Source organism: Adiantum capillus-veneris, chromosome 11 (assembly GCF_014529385.1).
Source record: "Adiantum capillus-veneris isolate H3 chromosome 11, ASM1452938v2, whole genome shotgun sequence".
Lineage (NCBI taxonomy): Eukaryota > Viridiplantae > Streptophyta > Polypodiopsida > Polypodiales > Pteridaceae > Adiantum > Adiantum capillus-veneris.
The window spans coordinates 18,387,746-18,405,811 of NC_140941.1; the positions used below are offsets into that span (position 1 = coordinate 18,387,746).

Genomic DNA, 18,066 nt, shown 5'->3' on the forward strand with positions numbered 1-18,066 from the left:
CATATATCAGTATGAACAAGAAACAATATGTCATGAGAATGAGTTGTATTTGAGAGAGGAAAGGGTTTACGATTATGTTATCCAAAAGCACAAAACTCATAAATTCCCATATGGGGATGAGCTTTAAGATCCATGCCATGCACAAGATCACGACACTAAAGATCAAAGAATTTTGAGAAATCAGCAAGAACAAAACAATGATGCCATACTTTGCAATCATGATTACCTGGAGTACTGACAACATTTTCTACATCATCATTGAGAGAGAGAGTGTTCAAACAAATTACCGTTTCGAGGAGCAGTGGCTATAGTCTATCCATCTTTCTCAATTTGGCATTTGGTATGATCAAATCCAACAAAGACACCAAGATCAACAAGTCTAGAAACTGAAAGAAGATTACGTTGAAGATCTGGTACATCTAATAATCCTCGCAAAATTTGAGTGGAAGAAGATAAGGTACCAAGTTATAAATCTCCAATACCCTTTACTTGACAAGTCGTATCATCAACAAAATAAACAACAGGTTGAACTGGTAGTGGACAATAATTATAGTGCCACTTAGACTGATATGTTATATTTCGCAGCGCGGCTGGCTGTGATGTATCCACCGCTACCCCCTGAATACCAATGCAATAATGACATAAAGAGACTAGAAGGAAGATGCAGATACGTCTCCACCAACAAGCCTAGCGCCGCACGCGCCTTGTAGGATCCAATAAAATGCTTGAGCTGCTCATGCGTCTCTTTCTCACCATCGCTGCGTTTCTTTATGGTGACAGTCTACCTCTAGTTTCTCGATTCCCCTAATTAACTAGTCTTGCTTGGTGGTCCTTGCTATATAACATCTATAGAATAATCATGCAACTCGTGCCAATTGCGATCGAATCCACCTCATTGAACTTAGGGTCTAGAAGCCAGCACTGAAGGACATTAGAAGCTAGTACTGAAGGACATTATTATGTTACCTGCGTGCATCTTCATTTCAACTTTTGCAAAGTCAGTTAGATTGTACAACTTATTCAAGGCAAGGTTGTTATAGTGTTGGACGTCTCATTTGTGAGTACAGATTAATTATCGTAGTAGAATTGTTGATGCAAATCCTGCAAAAATTGTATGTAGCCAGTGGACTGAGCTTGTGATATGGCATGTGTTACAAAGCTCCCGTGCGTGACTACAAATTGTCGATAGTTGGGCAAGATCACCGAGCAAGAGAACACATTTGTTGCTAAAGGGATCTGCCAATGTACTGCTTGTTACGTTGACATTTTTTCTTATGATAAGGTCAAAAGTCATTTGGGTTAACATGAGTAGCTTGTCTATAATTATAATATCTGCCTCTTTCAGGTCCAAATATTTCTCATCAGTCTCATGAATAGAGAGGGGATACTATTCATTCGTTGTTGGTATCTTGAACTGGTAATGGACTGTAGATGCAATGCTGCTAAGTCTTGTTGTTGCTGTTCTTATGACAAAACGCCCAACAATAATACAAAAGTGGGGGCAGCAGGAGTGTCTATTTCATTTGTCTATCGATCTCAGTTATCTCTATATATCTGAGGTATGCGTCGTGTAGGAAGGACATATTTCTAGATTGTGAGCAAAGATGTCATATAGCATGCTCCAATCTTTATACAATACAATAATTTCAAACCATGACCTAGCATATGGACGATAAGCTAGTTTCCAGTTGGTTGCAGTTTTCTCCCTAGCTTATTGATGCTTGGACCATAATCTTCTAGGTCTTCAGAACTTCATACTGACACCTAGTGTTGGAGAAACGAGGACATATATAGTATGGCATAAATTATTTAGACACCTAGCTGTATGATATCAATTATTTAGAGCTAAAGTAAAGATGCACAAGGTGAATTCACTAGTATGATATACCACATGCATTCACTACTTGTGTATTCACTATTGTAATACATCAGACGCATTGGCTAGCAATCGTTTGCAAAGAGTTGCTTGTGTAACTAACATGTGCAGATGTTGATCGACATCGAGTGTATAGTTTTGAAAACGAGATCCAAATAAATCGAAGCAAAGGAAGTAATGCAAAAATTACTAAAACAAGCAAATAAATAAAGCATGAATGAACTGCAACAAAAAATGAGGTGCTTTACTGACCTGTAATGTTGTATTGCGCTTTTCGACTGTCAAATCTATAGGCCGATATTTGAGTCAAGCTACAAAAAAGAAATGTGCAAAGTATACAGTGCACGTCATACAGAGGTGCCATACAAAGGTATGGTGGAGAGTTGGCATTGTGGTCTCTCCAAAAAAATTATAAGAAACGGAAGTTGTGCCTTGCCCCGTAGCGTTTATGTGTTGTGCTAAGCAAACGCATGCGCATAAAAAACTGGATGCAGATAATGGACCTTGCAGTACGTGTTGTTGAGCTGGAGTTGCGCTTGTGTAATTGGAACGTACATTGTTGTGAATATATGTCCTCCCTGCCATACACAAAGCATGCAGATGTAATTTAATTTTCTATGTCCTCTGATCAATATTACCTCTCTCTCTCTCTCTCTCTCTCTCTCTCTCTCTCTCTCTCTCTCTCTCTCTCTCTGTGTTGTAAGTTGTTTCGGTCAGCAATTATGTCTTCTTGCCTCCTTAGCAATTATGTCTCCTTGCCTCCTTGTTGACTAACCTGCGTTACGTATCATGCTTCCTAGAGGTCGGTGTCCCCATCTCTAATCAAAGGATGCAACTTGAAGGCTGTTTAGGTGCGATCCCTCCAAAAGCTGAAGAAGACAATGCTTATGACAAAGGTACTAGTAGTTCTATTAATGATGCAATTGAGGTGGCGACGTGAAGCCTGCGAGAAATCTAGCCCTTTTTTGCATACCACTAGATTCTATATGTTCAGTCCCATCGATGTCACCCACCTGCACCACCCCATGCGGCCAACTCTCCTCTCAAGCCCTGGCGGCCCTCCAATCCACAGCATCCCAACCAACCCTCCTCAAATTTTTGTTGATGGAATGGATCTTATATGCTAAGCCAGTAAGAGATGCAAAGAAAGCTGTCTCATCTCTACAAGAAAACCGAGATAAGATGCAACATTATGAGGAATGTATTTGCACAAGAGACCGCTTGGCACCCAACATGTATGATATATTGAGTGTATAACTGAATAAAATAATTTTTGAATCTTGAGGTTGCAAAATGCATTCAACAATAGACAAACTTTGTCTTCTTGACGCTGAAATTGGTTCCGTACTCATACAATATATTAAGAGTAGCATCCCATGCGCTATGGAATGTTAAGTCGTTGTTGGCGATAATTTCACTCAGCCCGTTCGGTATACTATAGCTGCTATATGGAGTTTCTACCTTGACCGCCTGCTGCACAAAAGACCTTTGAGAAGATGTGAATAGATTTTCACACTCCGCCCTGGAATAGCATACCAAACTGATGTCTGCCATCTGCAGCCATCTCAACTTGATTCGAGAGTTGTTGCATACATGGAACTGAGTCGTGGTTATTAGCAAGAAGGGATCTCCGAAGTAGTAACTATTGTGCGTTCAAACCCACACCACCTGCATTCCTTGCTTCGTATGCAGTTGCTAAAGAGCAACAGTGTAGTATATTGTTGTTGCTAATCTCAACTGCGCCCGCATTGGTTGCCGCCTGCACGTGGTTTAGCAAGAGAAGCTCTTTACAAGCCGCAATAGTGGCCATATTGTCTATAAAGTTTCTGCTATCTTACCCAGTTGTTGAATGGTCAATAGTTTGAACTATTGTTGGATACTAATAGGTGCTGACATATTGGTATACCTGTCTCCAAAAATGCCAATACTCCACAGTCCTTGTTCTTTGGCTTCTCCAACATCAAATCTCATTATGTGTATTAAAAAGAATGAGCTTCCGCTTCTACTCTTGACTATTCTGTTGATCCTGGCTGGCAACGTAGGTATCTGCACTAGAACAAACCTCTGTCATGGGTTGATCGCACAAAATATATGATCTTTGAGAGTGCTCATCATGTCGGCGAGCATCCGAAGTAACCTCCAGCTTGATCTGCGAAATATTATAACCGGGCTTTGAAAGGTCTTCGGTACTCCTTTAATCCGGACGTTCTACCCGGCTTGCTGTGCATGCTGCATGGACAAACTGTGCGGAAAACAATTTGGTGTGAATCTTGAGAATTAGGCATGGGGACCTGCTGCAGATCATTTCCATGAACATTGAAGAATGGCCGAGGCACAAGGTTGTTGAATCTACATGAGCTATACTTGCAGCGGCATAATGCTGGCCATAACTAGTTGCGCCAACAGAAACGAGCTCAGTAAGGCATAGTTGAAGCTGACATACTGTTCAGCTGGCCACTGGGTCTTGTTGCACACAAAGCTGCTATGATCGCTATGCGGGGAAGGTGCAAGTACGCTTATAATTAGGTATTGAGGTTTCACTGCAAAAGAAGGCCGACTCAATATGCCGATGGGGCAAACAGTGACATTGTCGACCCTTGTACTACTGGAATGAATAGGAAGGAGCTTGGCCTACAGACTAGCCATCCCCAACCTTGGCACAGTGTGGACGTGAGCAGAAGAAGGCGCGCGAAGCTTAGGTGATCCAGAGTTGCACAACAAGAGGTCGCGCAGCTTAGGTGGGTGCTCGCTGAGATTCCAGGAGCATATATAGCATTGCCTACTTGGATACATATCCAAAATGCTGCGCCTTTGTGAACCTCTGTCTTCAAACTGCCTCTGCGAACCTGCTTGCCAACTTGTGATGCGATGCTGCTTTTATATTCACGACAACGTTTTTTATTAACAGCTTTTCACGACCTTGTTTTTTTACTTTAATTTGACCCTGCAACGTTGTCGATTCTACAACCAGATCGAGAAAAAAGTTTCTTTGGCTCACCAAGTAACTAGCATATAACCCCGTCTTAGGGGCCTTTATAATATAAAAGGAAAGGGATGTTTAAGGCGCATTACTATCCATTTTTTTCAGTTGGTCGGTTAAGTCCACAAATTGTGCAACAAGTTTTTATTTAGGGTTGCAATACAAATTTATATCGATAGAAACAAAGCTTATTCATATCTTGATGCTCCTTAAATTGTTGGCCTGAATAAACAAATCAGAAGCTCTTTTAATTTTCGAAAGCAATAGCCGTAACTTCAAACTTGGAAGTGCGACACTTACAAACCCAACAAATAATTTCCCAATTTAAACTTGGAGAAACCAATGAAATTGGTTGTCTTTCACAAGGGGGGAGGGCCCAAAAACTCATTGTGGACAATTTTAGGAGCCACAGTCATCACAACTCTCAACGTATATGTAAGTGGAACAGGAACACTATCGATATATTAATTGGAGTGGGGGAATCAAGAGAGAAGTGCAGAAGAACATTAGTTTGTGAGTGGGTATATTCTCTCTCCATAACGTATTACAATTAAAAGGGTCCTCATTCAAATTGTGGAGTGGCCACTTATTCAACTGCCATGGCACTTGATTATGAAGTCATTGATCTCCATTGCCCCGTGGGTTTTGCTCGTGCACCCTCGCCCCTCGGGTCGTACACACTGGTTATCGATCTCTTTGCCAAAGTGTATGGGTTCAATTCCTTCTCTCTAATCCCAAGTCACACCGCCCACAGTTATTAGCTTGCTCTCTCCTACTTCCAAGCTCTGTCGAGAAATATCCTTAAGGAGAAACGAAGCAATGCTTTATGATATCTGGAGCTACTGTCAAGGACTTTGCCAAGAGAGAAGCATCGAGTCTCTACCTGCATGATCCAATAACACCCACTTCGCCCCAAGAAGCAGAATCTCCTATACCTAGAAGAGTATGCTTCCTTGCCTTGGTCTTCTAGATATGGGAGAGCCTTTCATGATTTAATCACCATAATACGGGTTCCCATTGCTAGCCCATTATGAGGCACTCAAGGGTGCATCCATTGTAGGAGCACTGAGTAAATTTTCTCTTCGTGATTAAACTACCATGCTATAGGTTCCCATTTCTAGCCCATTATGAGGCACTCACGGATATAGCCAATGTAGACGCATTTGGTGACAATTTTGCAAATGTCAAAGACCTCACAAAGCTATTGTTAGGCATTCCAGAGGAGGTAATATGAATCAAAAGAATTACTCACCTCAACTTGCTTATCTGTAAAAATGAATTGAGTGTAGGAATTTTCTATCTTTGGCTTTTCTTTGTTTGTAATCACTTATATCGCTTGCTAGAAACAACATCACATAAGGGAACACACCATTTTTATTTCCATACATGTATCATCATCTCCCATGTCAAGCAAATGTACAACACCAAATCACATTCTTGGTCCTTTGTGTGGTTGTTCAAAATTTCAAGGTTCGACTTTGAATAACGGACACTCTCTCTCTCTCTCTCTCTCTCTCTCTCTCTCTCTCTCTCTCTCTCTCTCTCTCTCTCTCTGTGTGTGTGTGTCTCTCTCTCTCCGTCGTGTTCTCAACATAGTCTCTTGAGAACATGGTTTCTCTGTTGAGCATAAGCATTCTCGGCATAATAGCATATGAGAGCATCTCAAAGCATACAATCGTGAGCACCTGATTACATCAATGAATGAATTATTGTGCACCATTGCGTTATAATACCAAAATTATAATATTTGATTGACATCCTTAATTGAATCGTGTTGTACACATGCTACAAGAGAGGTGGGCTTCCACATTAACATCAAGAAACAATGGTGGCAGCCCCAACATGGGCATCCATGGTGGAGTGTGCAATCCTCAACACAGGAGCTTCCATTCCCCTGCTTGACCTCTATACCACCTCTTTGACCCCAACGTGACTCACTCTGAAAAGAAGGTAGCCATTTTTGTAGCCTTAGAGATTAACCCACACCTAGACCCTCGCCCACATTACCCACACCACGTCCATGCCCACACATACTCACCCACATGCATTTTTCCATTTATATGCTTGAGATATATCAATGGCCTCGTCTTTCTTACTTTTAGAGGGTTTTCAGTAAAGAAAGTCCAAGGATAGTTCCATCCTGTGTGTGTGTGTGTGTGTGTGTGTGTGTGTGTGTATGTGAGAGAGAGAGAGAGAGAGAGAGAAGAATGGGGTAGCGGGTTCCTGTGTTCTGCAGGTTCCTCTATTCTGCCATCACCCTCGCCGTGTTGCTACTGCAACTCCCAACCCTCGAAGCAGAGCCTCGCCTTCATCCTTTCAGGTCTCCTCTTGACCCTTGAAGCATGTCCCTCCTCGAAGTGTTACTCCTAAACCCTAATGGTGAAGCATCTTCTTCTGTGTTGTGTGGTGAGAATGTCCTGTTTGACCCCTTAGCCATGTCCATTGCTCTTAAAGACTCTCTCACTACTGACCCCTCTATCAAAGGACAGGATAAGGTATCTATGAACTCTGCTAAAGTCTGGAATCAGGTCATCATCTTTCAAACAAGGGTTGTAGTTCTTTACTTTACTAGAAATCTCCCAAGCATTGGGGAGGTTGCAGGCTTCACTGACCATGGCTTTAGGATAATAGTGGTGGACAAAATCTTTTATTCTGGTTCTGGCTTATTTGAGGTGCTCTTCTTCAAGACTGAGGATCAAAAATCCTTTCTTTCATCTTCTATTGTGATCCTCTATGGGCAAGTGGTCCATGTGTTGCAATGGCAGCCAATCAGGACCATCAAGGAAGAACTGTTGAGTAAATGCCCCATTTGTGGGTAGAACTCGTAGATCTCCCCTCATACTTGTGGCCTTGTATCTCTGAAATAGTAGCCTCCTTAGGGAAGGTTCTATTTAGCCTGACTATTAACCGCCCTAATAGGAATAAAGCTTGCATCTTGTGGGAGACTGACAAAGAATTTCCATCCTCTTTGGAAATAGAACTGGAAGAAGTAGGCAATGTGGTCTTGTACCTTAAATGGGGGAATTTAGCAGGATCTTGTTTCCATTGTGGAAAATTAGGCCACTTCTCCAAAAAGTGTCCAACATTGAAAGAAGGCACAGTAGAGCTGATCCCTTCCTATCCAGGGAGCAAGAACTTGATACCTAGGAGCCATATTTTTGGCAAACCCATGGGTAAACCTACTACCCCTCCTGTACCAACTCCATCTCAGACGGTGGTTCCTTTGGCTGGTCCCAAAACCCCCTCTTATGCTAGACCGCCTAGATCACTCATCAATACTAGAAGTACCTCTTTTCAACCCTCTTCCTCAAAAGGTCCTAGAGGAGGGGACAAAGGGAAAAGAACTGTTGATTCTGAAGGATTTCAGGCTCCCCTGCCAGGAAGACCTTCAAACCAAGAAATTTGGCCTCTGGCTACACCTCTTCTAATGTCTATGACATCTTGCAAGACATGCCCTCTCCAGAAACCTTGGAGGCTGTTGAAGTTATGCTGAAGGATTATCATCAAAAGAGGACTACAGATCCTCCTGAAGTTAATTTTGTTGGAGCTATATATGGCTCACTCTACTCAACTTGGTCTCACCTATATATTTGTATCTTGTCCTCAATATGAATCAGTCTTTGGGAGCGTATATGGTGTGTCTCTTGTCTCGTCTCTCTCTCTTTTTGTCACGGGAATCGAATAATAGAGATAGGCAGCAAAAGGTAGAGAAAGAGATCTTTGTATTGATGGATCTTTGTAAACTTTTGATACAACAGAGGAGCAATTGAATATGGGCGCACTCTGTTGTACGGAGCTCGAACCTCCCGACCACCCCCGAGCTTCAGTCCGCTTGCATGCAGCGTCTCACTCTCACTCGCACTCGCACTCGCAGAAGAGGAGATCTGTGAATGATCCCCAAATGCACCACCCGTCATGCTTTTATCCTTCTTTTCCTCGAAAAGCCTGTACGATTTTCGCACCAAGTATACCTGCGAGAATAATATAAAAACGTGATCGCTAAGCGATCCGTGAAGGTTAGATTTTTACCATGATACTTTGCACAGATCCTGTTTCACACATTGATTTCTGCATCGCCATGAAGAAATAATCTACTTCTTGGTTGATAGCAGGGAGAACTGTATGATGTTGTATGTTTGTCTGTCCCTGTGTATACTACACTACATCATAACTTTTACAAACAAACTCTGAACAGAGAAATCCAGGTACTGAAAACGACGGGAATAGGTCTGGTCTACAAGGCTGTGTGGACAGAATTGCGAAAAACGTCTTTGTTTGGCTAAAAACGTAACTTTTAGGTCGCGACTCATAAAACCTTTATTTTTGGATCTCCACTACTTTTACAACTTATTTTAAGCCTACCCATGCATTTTAAGATAAAACACATAAATATAAAATACTGATGTTAATAAAAGTCTCAATTTTAATGTTCATAGAAAGAGTATCTGTTATTCATTAATCTTTATCAAATACGTCTCTAGTGTATTATTTAAAAAAAGAATATGTGTTCTCTCTTAATATCTCAAACTCATTCATATAAGCTCTATTTAAGACTATTCAACAATCTTTCAAATCGTGCTAAACGAAAGATATTCCCTACTACATTCTTTTTTCTACTTTAAGAACTTCAAAAATTAGTCCTATTACACTTTCTCTCTACATCTCAACATGGTATCAGAGCGATAACGATCACGCGCCGATTCAATTCATGGTGACAAAACAGTATGTGTATGCGATTCGCATGTAAGATTCAAAATTGCTACAAATTTTATTTTTGAGCGTTGATTCTTGTTAACTGTGGTGGTTTTGTGTTAAGAAAAATATAATTAGTGTTTTGTGTGTCGTTTATTCCTAATCAATCTAATCGTTGATTATGTTTTCTTGTTGATGACACCCTGAACTTCATCTCAATTTTTCGGGGTGTTCTGCTCAAAATTTGGAAAAACGGAAAAAGCGCAATGGAACGTAGCGCAATGGCACTTTTCATCCAAAACTTGTTCGTCTCCTCGACATCTTCGATTTGAGTTCTAGGTTTTTACTACAATTGAGCTTGATGCAGCTTTCTTCGTCCTACTTCTTCGTGAAGCGTCCGCGATTGTTTTTCTTATTTTGGCGTTAACTTTTTCGAGAAGATTTAGCTTTTTGCTATTCGTATTGTGGCCGTCAATCTTGTGTCTCACGGCACTCTTTATTATTAACATCTCCTTTACCTTGCCTTTTTTGGGTGACATCTCTCACATGTTTGGACGTTCCTGGAGCATCCTTCTTACGTTTTTCGTTAACAGAACACAGTCCTCATATCTCTCTCATTCTCAATTGCAGCCTTCACCATATATGGTGTGCAGATTCTATGATCTTATCTTATACGTCTTCTCGCAACAAGATATGGCTATAAATATTATCGTCAACGGCTTTCCTTCTGGCCAGCGTTCTGTTCCTCCTTTCCAAGGTCAAGGATTTCCAGGCTGGAAAGCAAAGATGTTGTTAATTCTTGAAGGCGATGAACTCTCTGATGTTGTTCTTGGAAATCGTGTTTGTCTGCCTTAGCCCATTGATACGGATAATGATAACGTGCTTATCACTAAAGGACCTATATTTGAAGATTGGAATGTTGCCTATACGGATTGGCAAGGACGTGCTAAAGCACCTCGTCGGTATATTCTTTCTGCTCTTCCTGATTCCCTTTTGCTTGATATGTATGAACTGCCTACTTCCCACAACGTATGGAAGTACCTTATTGCAAACTTTCAGAAGAAATCTGTTACAAAAATACTTTATTTGAGAGGGTTGCTTAACAAGTTACAATATGAAGTTGGTACTGCCATGACGGGACATATTGAATCTTTCAAATCTATTATTAATCAACTTGCTGCTGTCGATGATCCTGTTTCACAAAAGAAACTGATTACACTTCTCCTTGATACGGTGAAGGACTCTTCTTATGATAACATTGTTACTATTCTCTCTAATAAAGATGGTCTTGATTTCGACCAAGCCTTCATGTCTTCAATTGAATACTCTCAACGTCAAGAACGTCGTAATGCTGGTCACGATACAAGTATGATTTCACAAGAGGAGACTGAGTGACAACAGATGGAACGTGCTTTTTATGCTCGAAGGCGTCCATTTCAACGAGGAAACCGCAGAGGTGGCCGTCGCGGTAATATTTTCTCTCGTCTCAAATTTCCTAATAAGCAATGTTCTTACTGCAACAGAAATGGCTATACTGAAGATAATTGTTGGGCACGTCAATATGATGAAGAACACAATATTACCACAAAACAACCACGTTTATCTAGAGACTCTTCTTCTTCTTCTTGTGAATATTGTGGACGATCTGATCATCCCACTCATATGTGCTATAAGCGTCGATTCGACACAGATCGGAATAGAGCATATGCTACTGAACATCGAAATAACATTGTACCAGAAACAGGCTGCGTCCTATGTTTAGTTGCTCCAGACAGAATCCTTCATGTACGTGATGGATCACCTTTTATTGTCGATTTTGGTGCTACAGGAAATATGACATATCAATCTAAGTGGCTCCATAACTATCATCCACTACCAGTTCAACGTGTTGTTTATCTTGCCGATGATACTACTTGTCAAGTAAAGGGTATTGGAGACTTATATCTTGGTACCTTATCTTCTTCCACTCGAATTTTGCGAGGAGTATTACATGTACCAGATCTTCAACGTAATCTTCTTTCAGTTGCTAGACTTGTTGATCTTGGTCTGTTTGTTGGATTTGATCATACCAAATGCCGAATTGAGAAAGATGGACATACTATATCCACTGCTCCTCAAAATGGTAATTTGTTTGAACTCTCTCTCAACGATGTTGTAGCAAATGTTGTCACTGCTCCAGGTGATCATGATTGCAAAGTATGGCATCACCGTTTTGTTCATGCTGATTTCTCAAAACTCCTTGATCTTCAACGTTGTGATCTTGTTCATGGCATGGATCTTAAAGCCCATCGCCATATGAGAATTTGTGAATTTTGTGCTCTTGGGAAACACAATTGTAAACCTTTTCCTCTTTCAAATACAACTCATTGTCATGACATATTGGATCTTGTTCATACTGATATGTGTGGACCTCTACCTTCTTCGAGATCACAATATCGCTACTTCATTACTTTCATTGATGAATTCTCAAGGTATACGACTGTATTTCTACTTAGACAAAAATCTGAAGCCTTATCTGTTTTCAAACAATTCCACAAGGTTGCGGAACTTCAAACTGGTCGTTGCCTTAAGAAGCTTCGTAGTGACAATGGAGGCGAATATGTTTCTCGAGAGTTTGTGAATTACTATACTGACATTGGAATTCATCATGAACACACTATTCCATATTCGCCTTAACAGAACGGTGTTGTTGAACGAAAGAATCGCACTATTCTCAATGTTGTAAAATGTATGCTGATTCATTTTGGCTTATCTCATGTTTTTTGGGCTGAAGCTACTTTGACAGCAGTATTTATTCAGAATCATCTTCCTACTACTGCACCCTTTGGTAAGATACCCATCACAGCATGGACAGGTAACATTCCTTCTGTATCTCATTTTCGAACCTTTGGATGTATTGCTTATATTCATGTTCCCAAAGAAACACAAATAAATCTTGATGCTCCTGGTCTTAAAGTTATTTTTATTGGATATTCTGACACTTCCAAAGGCTACAAATTCTATGACCCTTCCTCCAAGAAAGTAATTGTGAATCGTGATGCTACTTTTAACGAACATCTTATGGGAGGCTCATGGTCCATGGATGATTCTGATGATACTAAATCATTTCTTTAGGCTTTTCCATTTCTTTCAGAAGATGAAACTCTTCCTATAGAGAAACTTTCCTCTTCACAACCATCCATTCCGAATGTTGCCAATGATGATATTGATATTTTTGTTGATCTGCCTATTGATTTTGAACATGGCTCATGTCATGTTTATGATGATGATATTGATGATAATGCTTTTTCTACTTCTGAAGATCCCGTTACTTATGATGAAGCTATCTATTCACCACAAAAAGATCAATGGCAAGAGGCTATGGAAGCAGAGTACGATTCTCTTATCTCTAAAGGTACATGGATACTAACTGAATTACCTCCTGGTCGTACAGCTATTAAATGTAAGTGGGTGTATAAGACAAACGTAAAAGCAGATGGATCTTTTGACAAGTTCAAGGCGCGTTTAGTTGAAAAAGGTTACTCCCAAGTAGCTGGGGTTGATTATCAAGAGACTTTTTCACTAGTTGTTCGTATTACAAGTGTTTGAGTTTTATTGGCATTTGCTGTTCAATTTGATTTAGAAGCTCATCAAATGGATGTGTGAACTGATTTTCTTAATGGTGACTTGGAAGAGGAAATTTATATGGAACAACCAGAAGGGTTTGTTATTCGAGGTAAAGACGACCTTGTTGCTCAACTCCATAAGGCACTATATGGTCTCAAACAAGCTTCGCGAGCCTGGTATACAAAATTTGATCTTTTTCTCACCTCTAAAGGATTCATCTCTTGCTCGTCAGACCCCAACTTATACATAAAACGCCAAGGTAGCAATTTTGTGATTCTTGCTCTTTATCTGGATGATACCATCCTTGTTTCCAATGATTTGGGATTTCTTCAGCAAGTGAAAAAGTTATTGTCTTCTGCATTTGATATGGTGGATCTTGGAGAGATTCACTCGTGTCTTTGCATTCAAATCCAACGGAACCGTGCAAAAGGTATTTTATTTCTTCGATAGTCAAATTTTATTGCAGATACTATTCAAAAATTTGGTATGGAATCTGCACATTCAGCCAACACACCTTCTCTTGCGAGCTCTACAAAGAACACTTCTGACAATGGCGGTCAACTTGTCACAAATCAACCTTATGCTAACTTGATTGGATGTCTTCAATTTGTTGGCATGAACACTCGTCCGAATATTCTGTTTGCTGCTAATTATCTTGGACAACATCTTGCATGTCCTTCTCTTTAGCATTGGTCTGCTGCAAAGCGTGTATTGAAATACTTGAAAGGCACTACAGATTTTGGTTTAGTCTATCGACGACAACTCACATCGGATTCTATGCAATCTCTTTCTCTGTTGGGTTACGCAGATGCAGACTCGGCAAGCTCACATTTATCTATGAGATCTACTAGTGGAAATTGCTTCTTTATAAATGGTTGTCTTGTTTCTTGGACCACCAAGAAACAACGTTGTGTTGCAGTTTCTACGACTGAGTCAGAATATGTTGCGGCATCACTTGCAGCTCGTGAGTTGATTTGGCTTCGACAAATGCTGGTTGATATTCGTTACTCTCCTCTTTCTAGCACACCCTTGCGGTGTGACAACCAAAGTGCTATTAGTCTTGCAAAAGACTATGTTCAACATAATAAGTCAAAGCACATTGCTGTCCATTATCATTATTTCAGGTATGAAGTACGCAAAGGAACCATTATGGTTGAGCACTGTCCAAGTGACCATATGATTGCAGACATTTTGACCAAAGGCCTCAACGAGTCATGTTTCATCCTCTTGCACTCGGAGCTTGGAGTTGCTTCGGCCTCACTCTTTCTAGATTAGCTTCTTTGCTATTGTAATAGCTTTGTACATATGACATTGTAATCTTTTAGGTACCATGCACTATGCACACTCCACATTTGCACATTGTGATCTCTAAGTCACTTGAATATTTTTACATAGATGCACAATTCACTTTCACATCATCATCGCTGGTTCATATTTTCACATTGTATAGGGGCTTGGGTTTTTCCCTTGAACTCCCCAAGGGTTTTTTCATCCAAAGCTATAGATCTTTGTTTGAGTGGGGGTGTTGGAGCTATATATGGCTCACTCTGCTCAACTTGGTCTCACCTATATATTTGTATCTTGTCCTCAATATGAATCGGTCTTTGGGAGCGTATATGGTGTGTCTCTTGTCTCGTCTCTCTCTCTTTCTCTCTACATCTCAACAAATTTGGAAGTGACTATGGAGGAAGTAGAAGAGGATACTCAGATTGTTGTTAATACCCCTCAATGATTGTCACAGCCTTCAATGTTAAAGGGATCCCTCTAAACTACTATCCTTCAATGCTTGGTTACTAAGGAATAATATTCATGTAGGATGTTATCAAGAGCATAAATTTCAGGAAAGAACGGGTCAGATGTTCTTTTACAAAGGCTATTGTATGTTCTATGGAGGGCATCCTGGTGGCTATTCAGGTGTCCTGACATGCATTAAACACGATTTGAATCCCCAATGGATTCTAGACCATCCCTCGGGTCGTAGTTTTGTTTTTCTAATTGATTCTGCCTTTGGACCCCTACATGCAGTCAACATCTATGCCACTCAAACTATTCTAAAGAGAGATTTTTGCTTTGGAAATGGTGTTTGGATATTGAGTTGTCTGCAAGAGTTGTAGGGGGTGATTTCAATATGGTATTACATAGTAATAAACCAACCTCTCTAGCTTCTATAGGTCTAGGCTAGACAGGGTTTATTTCATGCATTCTGATTGGCTGCCAATGAAGAAAACTTTCTTGGTGGATGTTTCAATGGTATTGTCTAATCATTTCCCTCTGATTTGTTCTTTGTATGACCTGGATGCTAACTCCTACATGCATGGTCTGAAACGTCCCTTGATGGTTAATAATAAATTGATTGATGTAGCTTGGTGGTAATACAAATGATAAACAAGAATAAGCTAATGTTTTCTCACCCTCTGCATGTCAAGATGCATATATTCTCTGATTTGCAACATATTGTAAGGAAATATTGTAAGAAGAATGTTGCATTCAGAAGGGGGAAATGCAAATCTGCTCAAGACAAAATTGAGCATTTCACTGAGCTGGCTAAGATCACTGAACTGTGTCAAGAGAAACTTGTGGAATTGCAGCAGGCCAGAGATGTATTGAAACAAGATGATCTAGAAATGGCCACAAAATGTAGATTTCTATGCAGGGTTCATGCACTACAAGACTGTAATGATATCTCCAAGGGCTTTTTTAACAAACTGAAAGCTAAGAGGAAGAGAGATTTGATGCATTGTTTACATATTGAGAATCACACTGAAATATCAAGACCTACTAACATCATGCAATATTGTGAAAAATTTTACTCAGAGCTTCTATTTGAGAAGAAGACTCAGCCTCCTGGCATGGATATTGCTATTAAGGAATTGTTAGATATTGTGGATTCATGCATGTATTGAGTAGACTGATCATGCAAGGAGATTGGAAGTACCATTTTAGGAGACAGAGGTTAAATATGCTTTATCAAAGTTGGGCAATGAGAAAACTCTTGGTATTTGTGGAATCTCAAAAGAGTTTGTGCTGGCATTTTGGCATGATCTAAAAGGTATCATACTGTCTCTTATAAAATCCTCATGGTCAGCTTAATACATGGACCCCTGTCTCAATATTATATTGTCTCTTATAAACTCCTGATGGTCAGCTCAATACATGGACCCCTATCTCAAACAGGGACTTATCAAGCTTATCCCTAAGCAGACCTTTCCAAAAGGTTTGAATCATTGGAGACCCATATCCATGATGGGTATTATATATAAAATCTTAGCCAAAGCTGTGGCCATGAGGCTGAGCGCTCTTCTTAGAAATTTTATTCATAAAGCTCAATCATGTTTCATCTCTGGTAGATCCATTTTTCATAACATTCTGCCAGTCCAACTTAGAATAGAACATGCTCAGAGATCTTCTCAGGATATGGTACTGTTGTTGCAGGTGGACTATGAGAAGGCTTTTGACACAGTTCAGTGGGACTTTATAGCTGGGGTTTTGCAAAAGATGGGCTAGATCCTCACCTACATTACCTACACCCATGTCCGTGCCCACACATATTTTGTCATTTATATGCTTGAGAGATATCAATGGCCTCTTCTTTCTTACTTTTAGAGAGTTTTCAGTAAAGAAAGTCCAAGGACAGTTCCATCCACTGTGTATGTGTGTGTGTGTGTGTGTGTGTGTGTGTGTGTGTGGAGTGTGCATAGTGCATGGTATCTATAGGATTACAATTTCAAATGTACAAAGATATTACAATAGTAGAGAAGCTAATCTAGAAAGTGTGAGGCCAAAGCAACTCCAAGCTCCTAGCGCAAGAGGATGAAACGTGACTCATTGAGGCATTTGGTAAGAATGTCTGCAACCATCTGATCACTTGGACAATGTTCAACCATTATGGTGCCTTTGTGTACTTCATATTTGACATAATGATATTGGACAGCAATGTGCTTTGACTTATTATGTTGAACAAAGTCTTTTGCAAGACTAATATCACTTTGGCTGTCACATTGCAAGGGTGTGTAAGAAAGAGGAGAGTGATCAATATCAACCAGCATTTGTCAAAGCGAGATCAACTCATGAGCTGTAAGTGAGCCGCAACACATTCTGGCTCAGTCGTAAAAACTGCAACACAACATTGTTTCTTGTTGGTCCAAGAAACAAGACAACCATTAATAAAGAAGCAATTTCCACTAGTAGATCACATAGCTAAATGTGAGCTTGACCAGTCTGCATATGTGTAACCCAAAAGAGATAGAGATTGCATAGAATCCAATGTGAGTTATCGTCGATAGATCAAACCAAAATTTGTAGTGCCTGTTAAGTATTTTAATACACACTTGGTTGCAAATCAATGCTTAAGAGAAGAACATGCAAGATGTTTTCCAAGATAATTAGCAACAAACAAAATATCAGGGCAAGTTTTCATGACAACAAATCTAGGACATCCAATCAAGTTAGCATACGGTTGATTTGTGACAAGTTGACCACCATTGTTAGAAGTGTTCTTCATAGAGCTCCCAAGACAAGGTGTGTTGGAAGAATGTGCAAATTTCATACCATATTTTTGAATAATATCTGCGATAAAATTTGATTGTTGAAGGAATAAAATACCATTTGTGCGGTTCCATTGGGATTGAATGCCAAGACACTAGTGAATCTCTCAAAGATCCACCATATCAAATGCAAAAGACAATAACTTTTTCAATTGTTGAAGAAATCCCAAATCATTGGAAACAAGGATGGTATCATCCACATATAGAGCAAGAATCACAAAACTGCTACCTTGGTGTTCTATGTATAAGTTGGGGTCTGAAGAGCAAGAGATGAATCCTTTAGAGGTGAGAAAAAGATCAAATTTTGTATACCAGCCTCGCAAAGCTTGTTTGAGACCATATAGAGCCTTATGGAGTCAAGCAACAAG

General features: G+C 40.1%; 1 protein-coding gene and 1 pseudogene across 1 annotated transcript; both read left to right on the plus strand.

Moving 5' to 3' along the window:
• The first annotated feature begins 7,198 nt into the window (after nt 1-7,198).
• LOC147446947 (uncharacterized) lies at nt 7,199-7,675 on the plus strand. The gene has a single exon (XM_086524219.1). The coding sequence runs from the start codon at nt 7,199-7,201 to the stop codon at nt 7,673-7,675; it is 477 nt and encodes a 158-aa protein (XP_086380345.1).
• Nucleotides 7,676-8,025: 350 nt separating this feature from the next.
• Nucleotides 8,026-14,886, plus strand: LOC147446948 (uncharacterized; annotated as a pseudogene).
• Nucleotides 14,887-18,066: the final 3,180 nt, after the last annotated feature.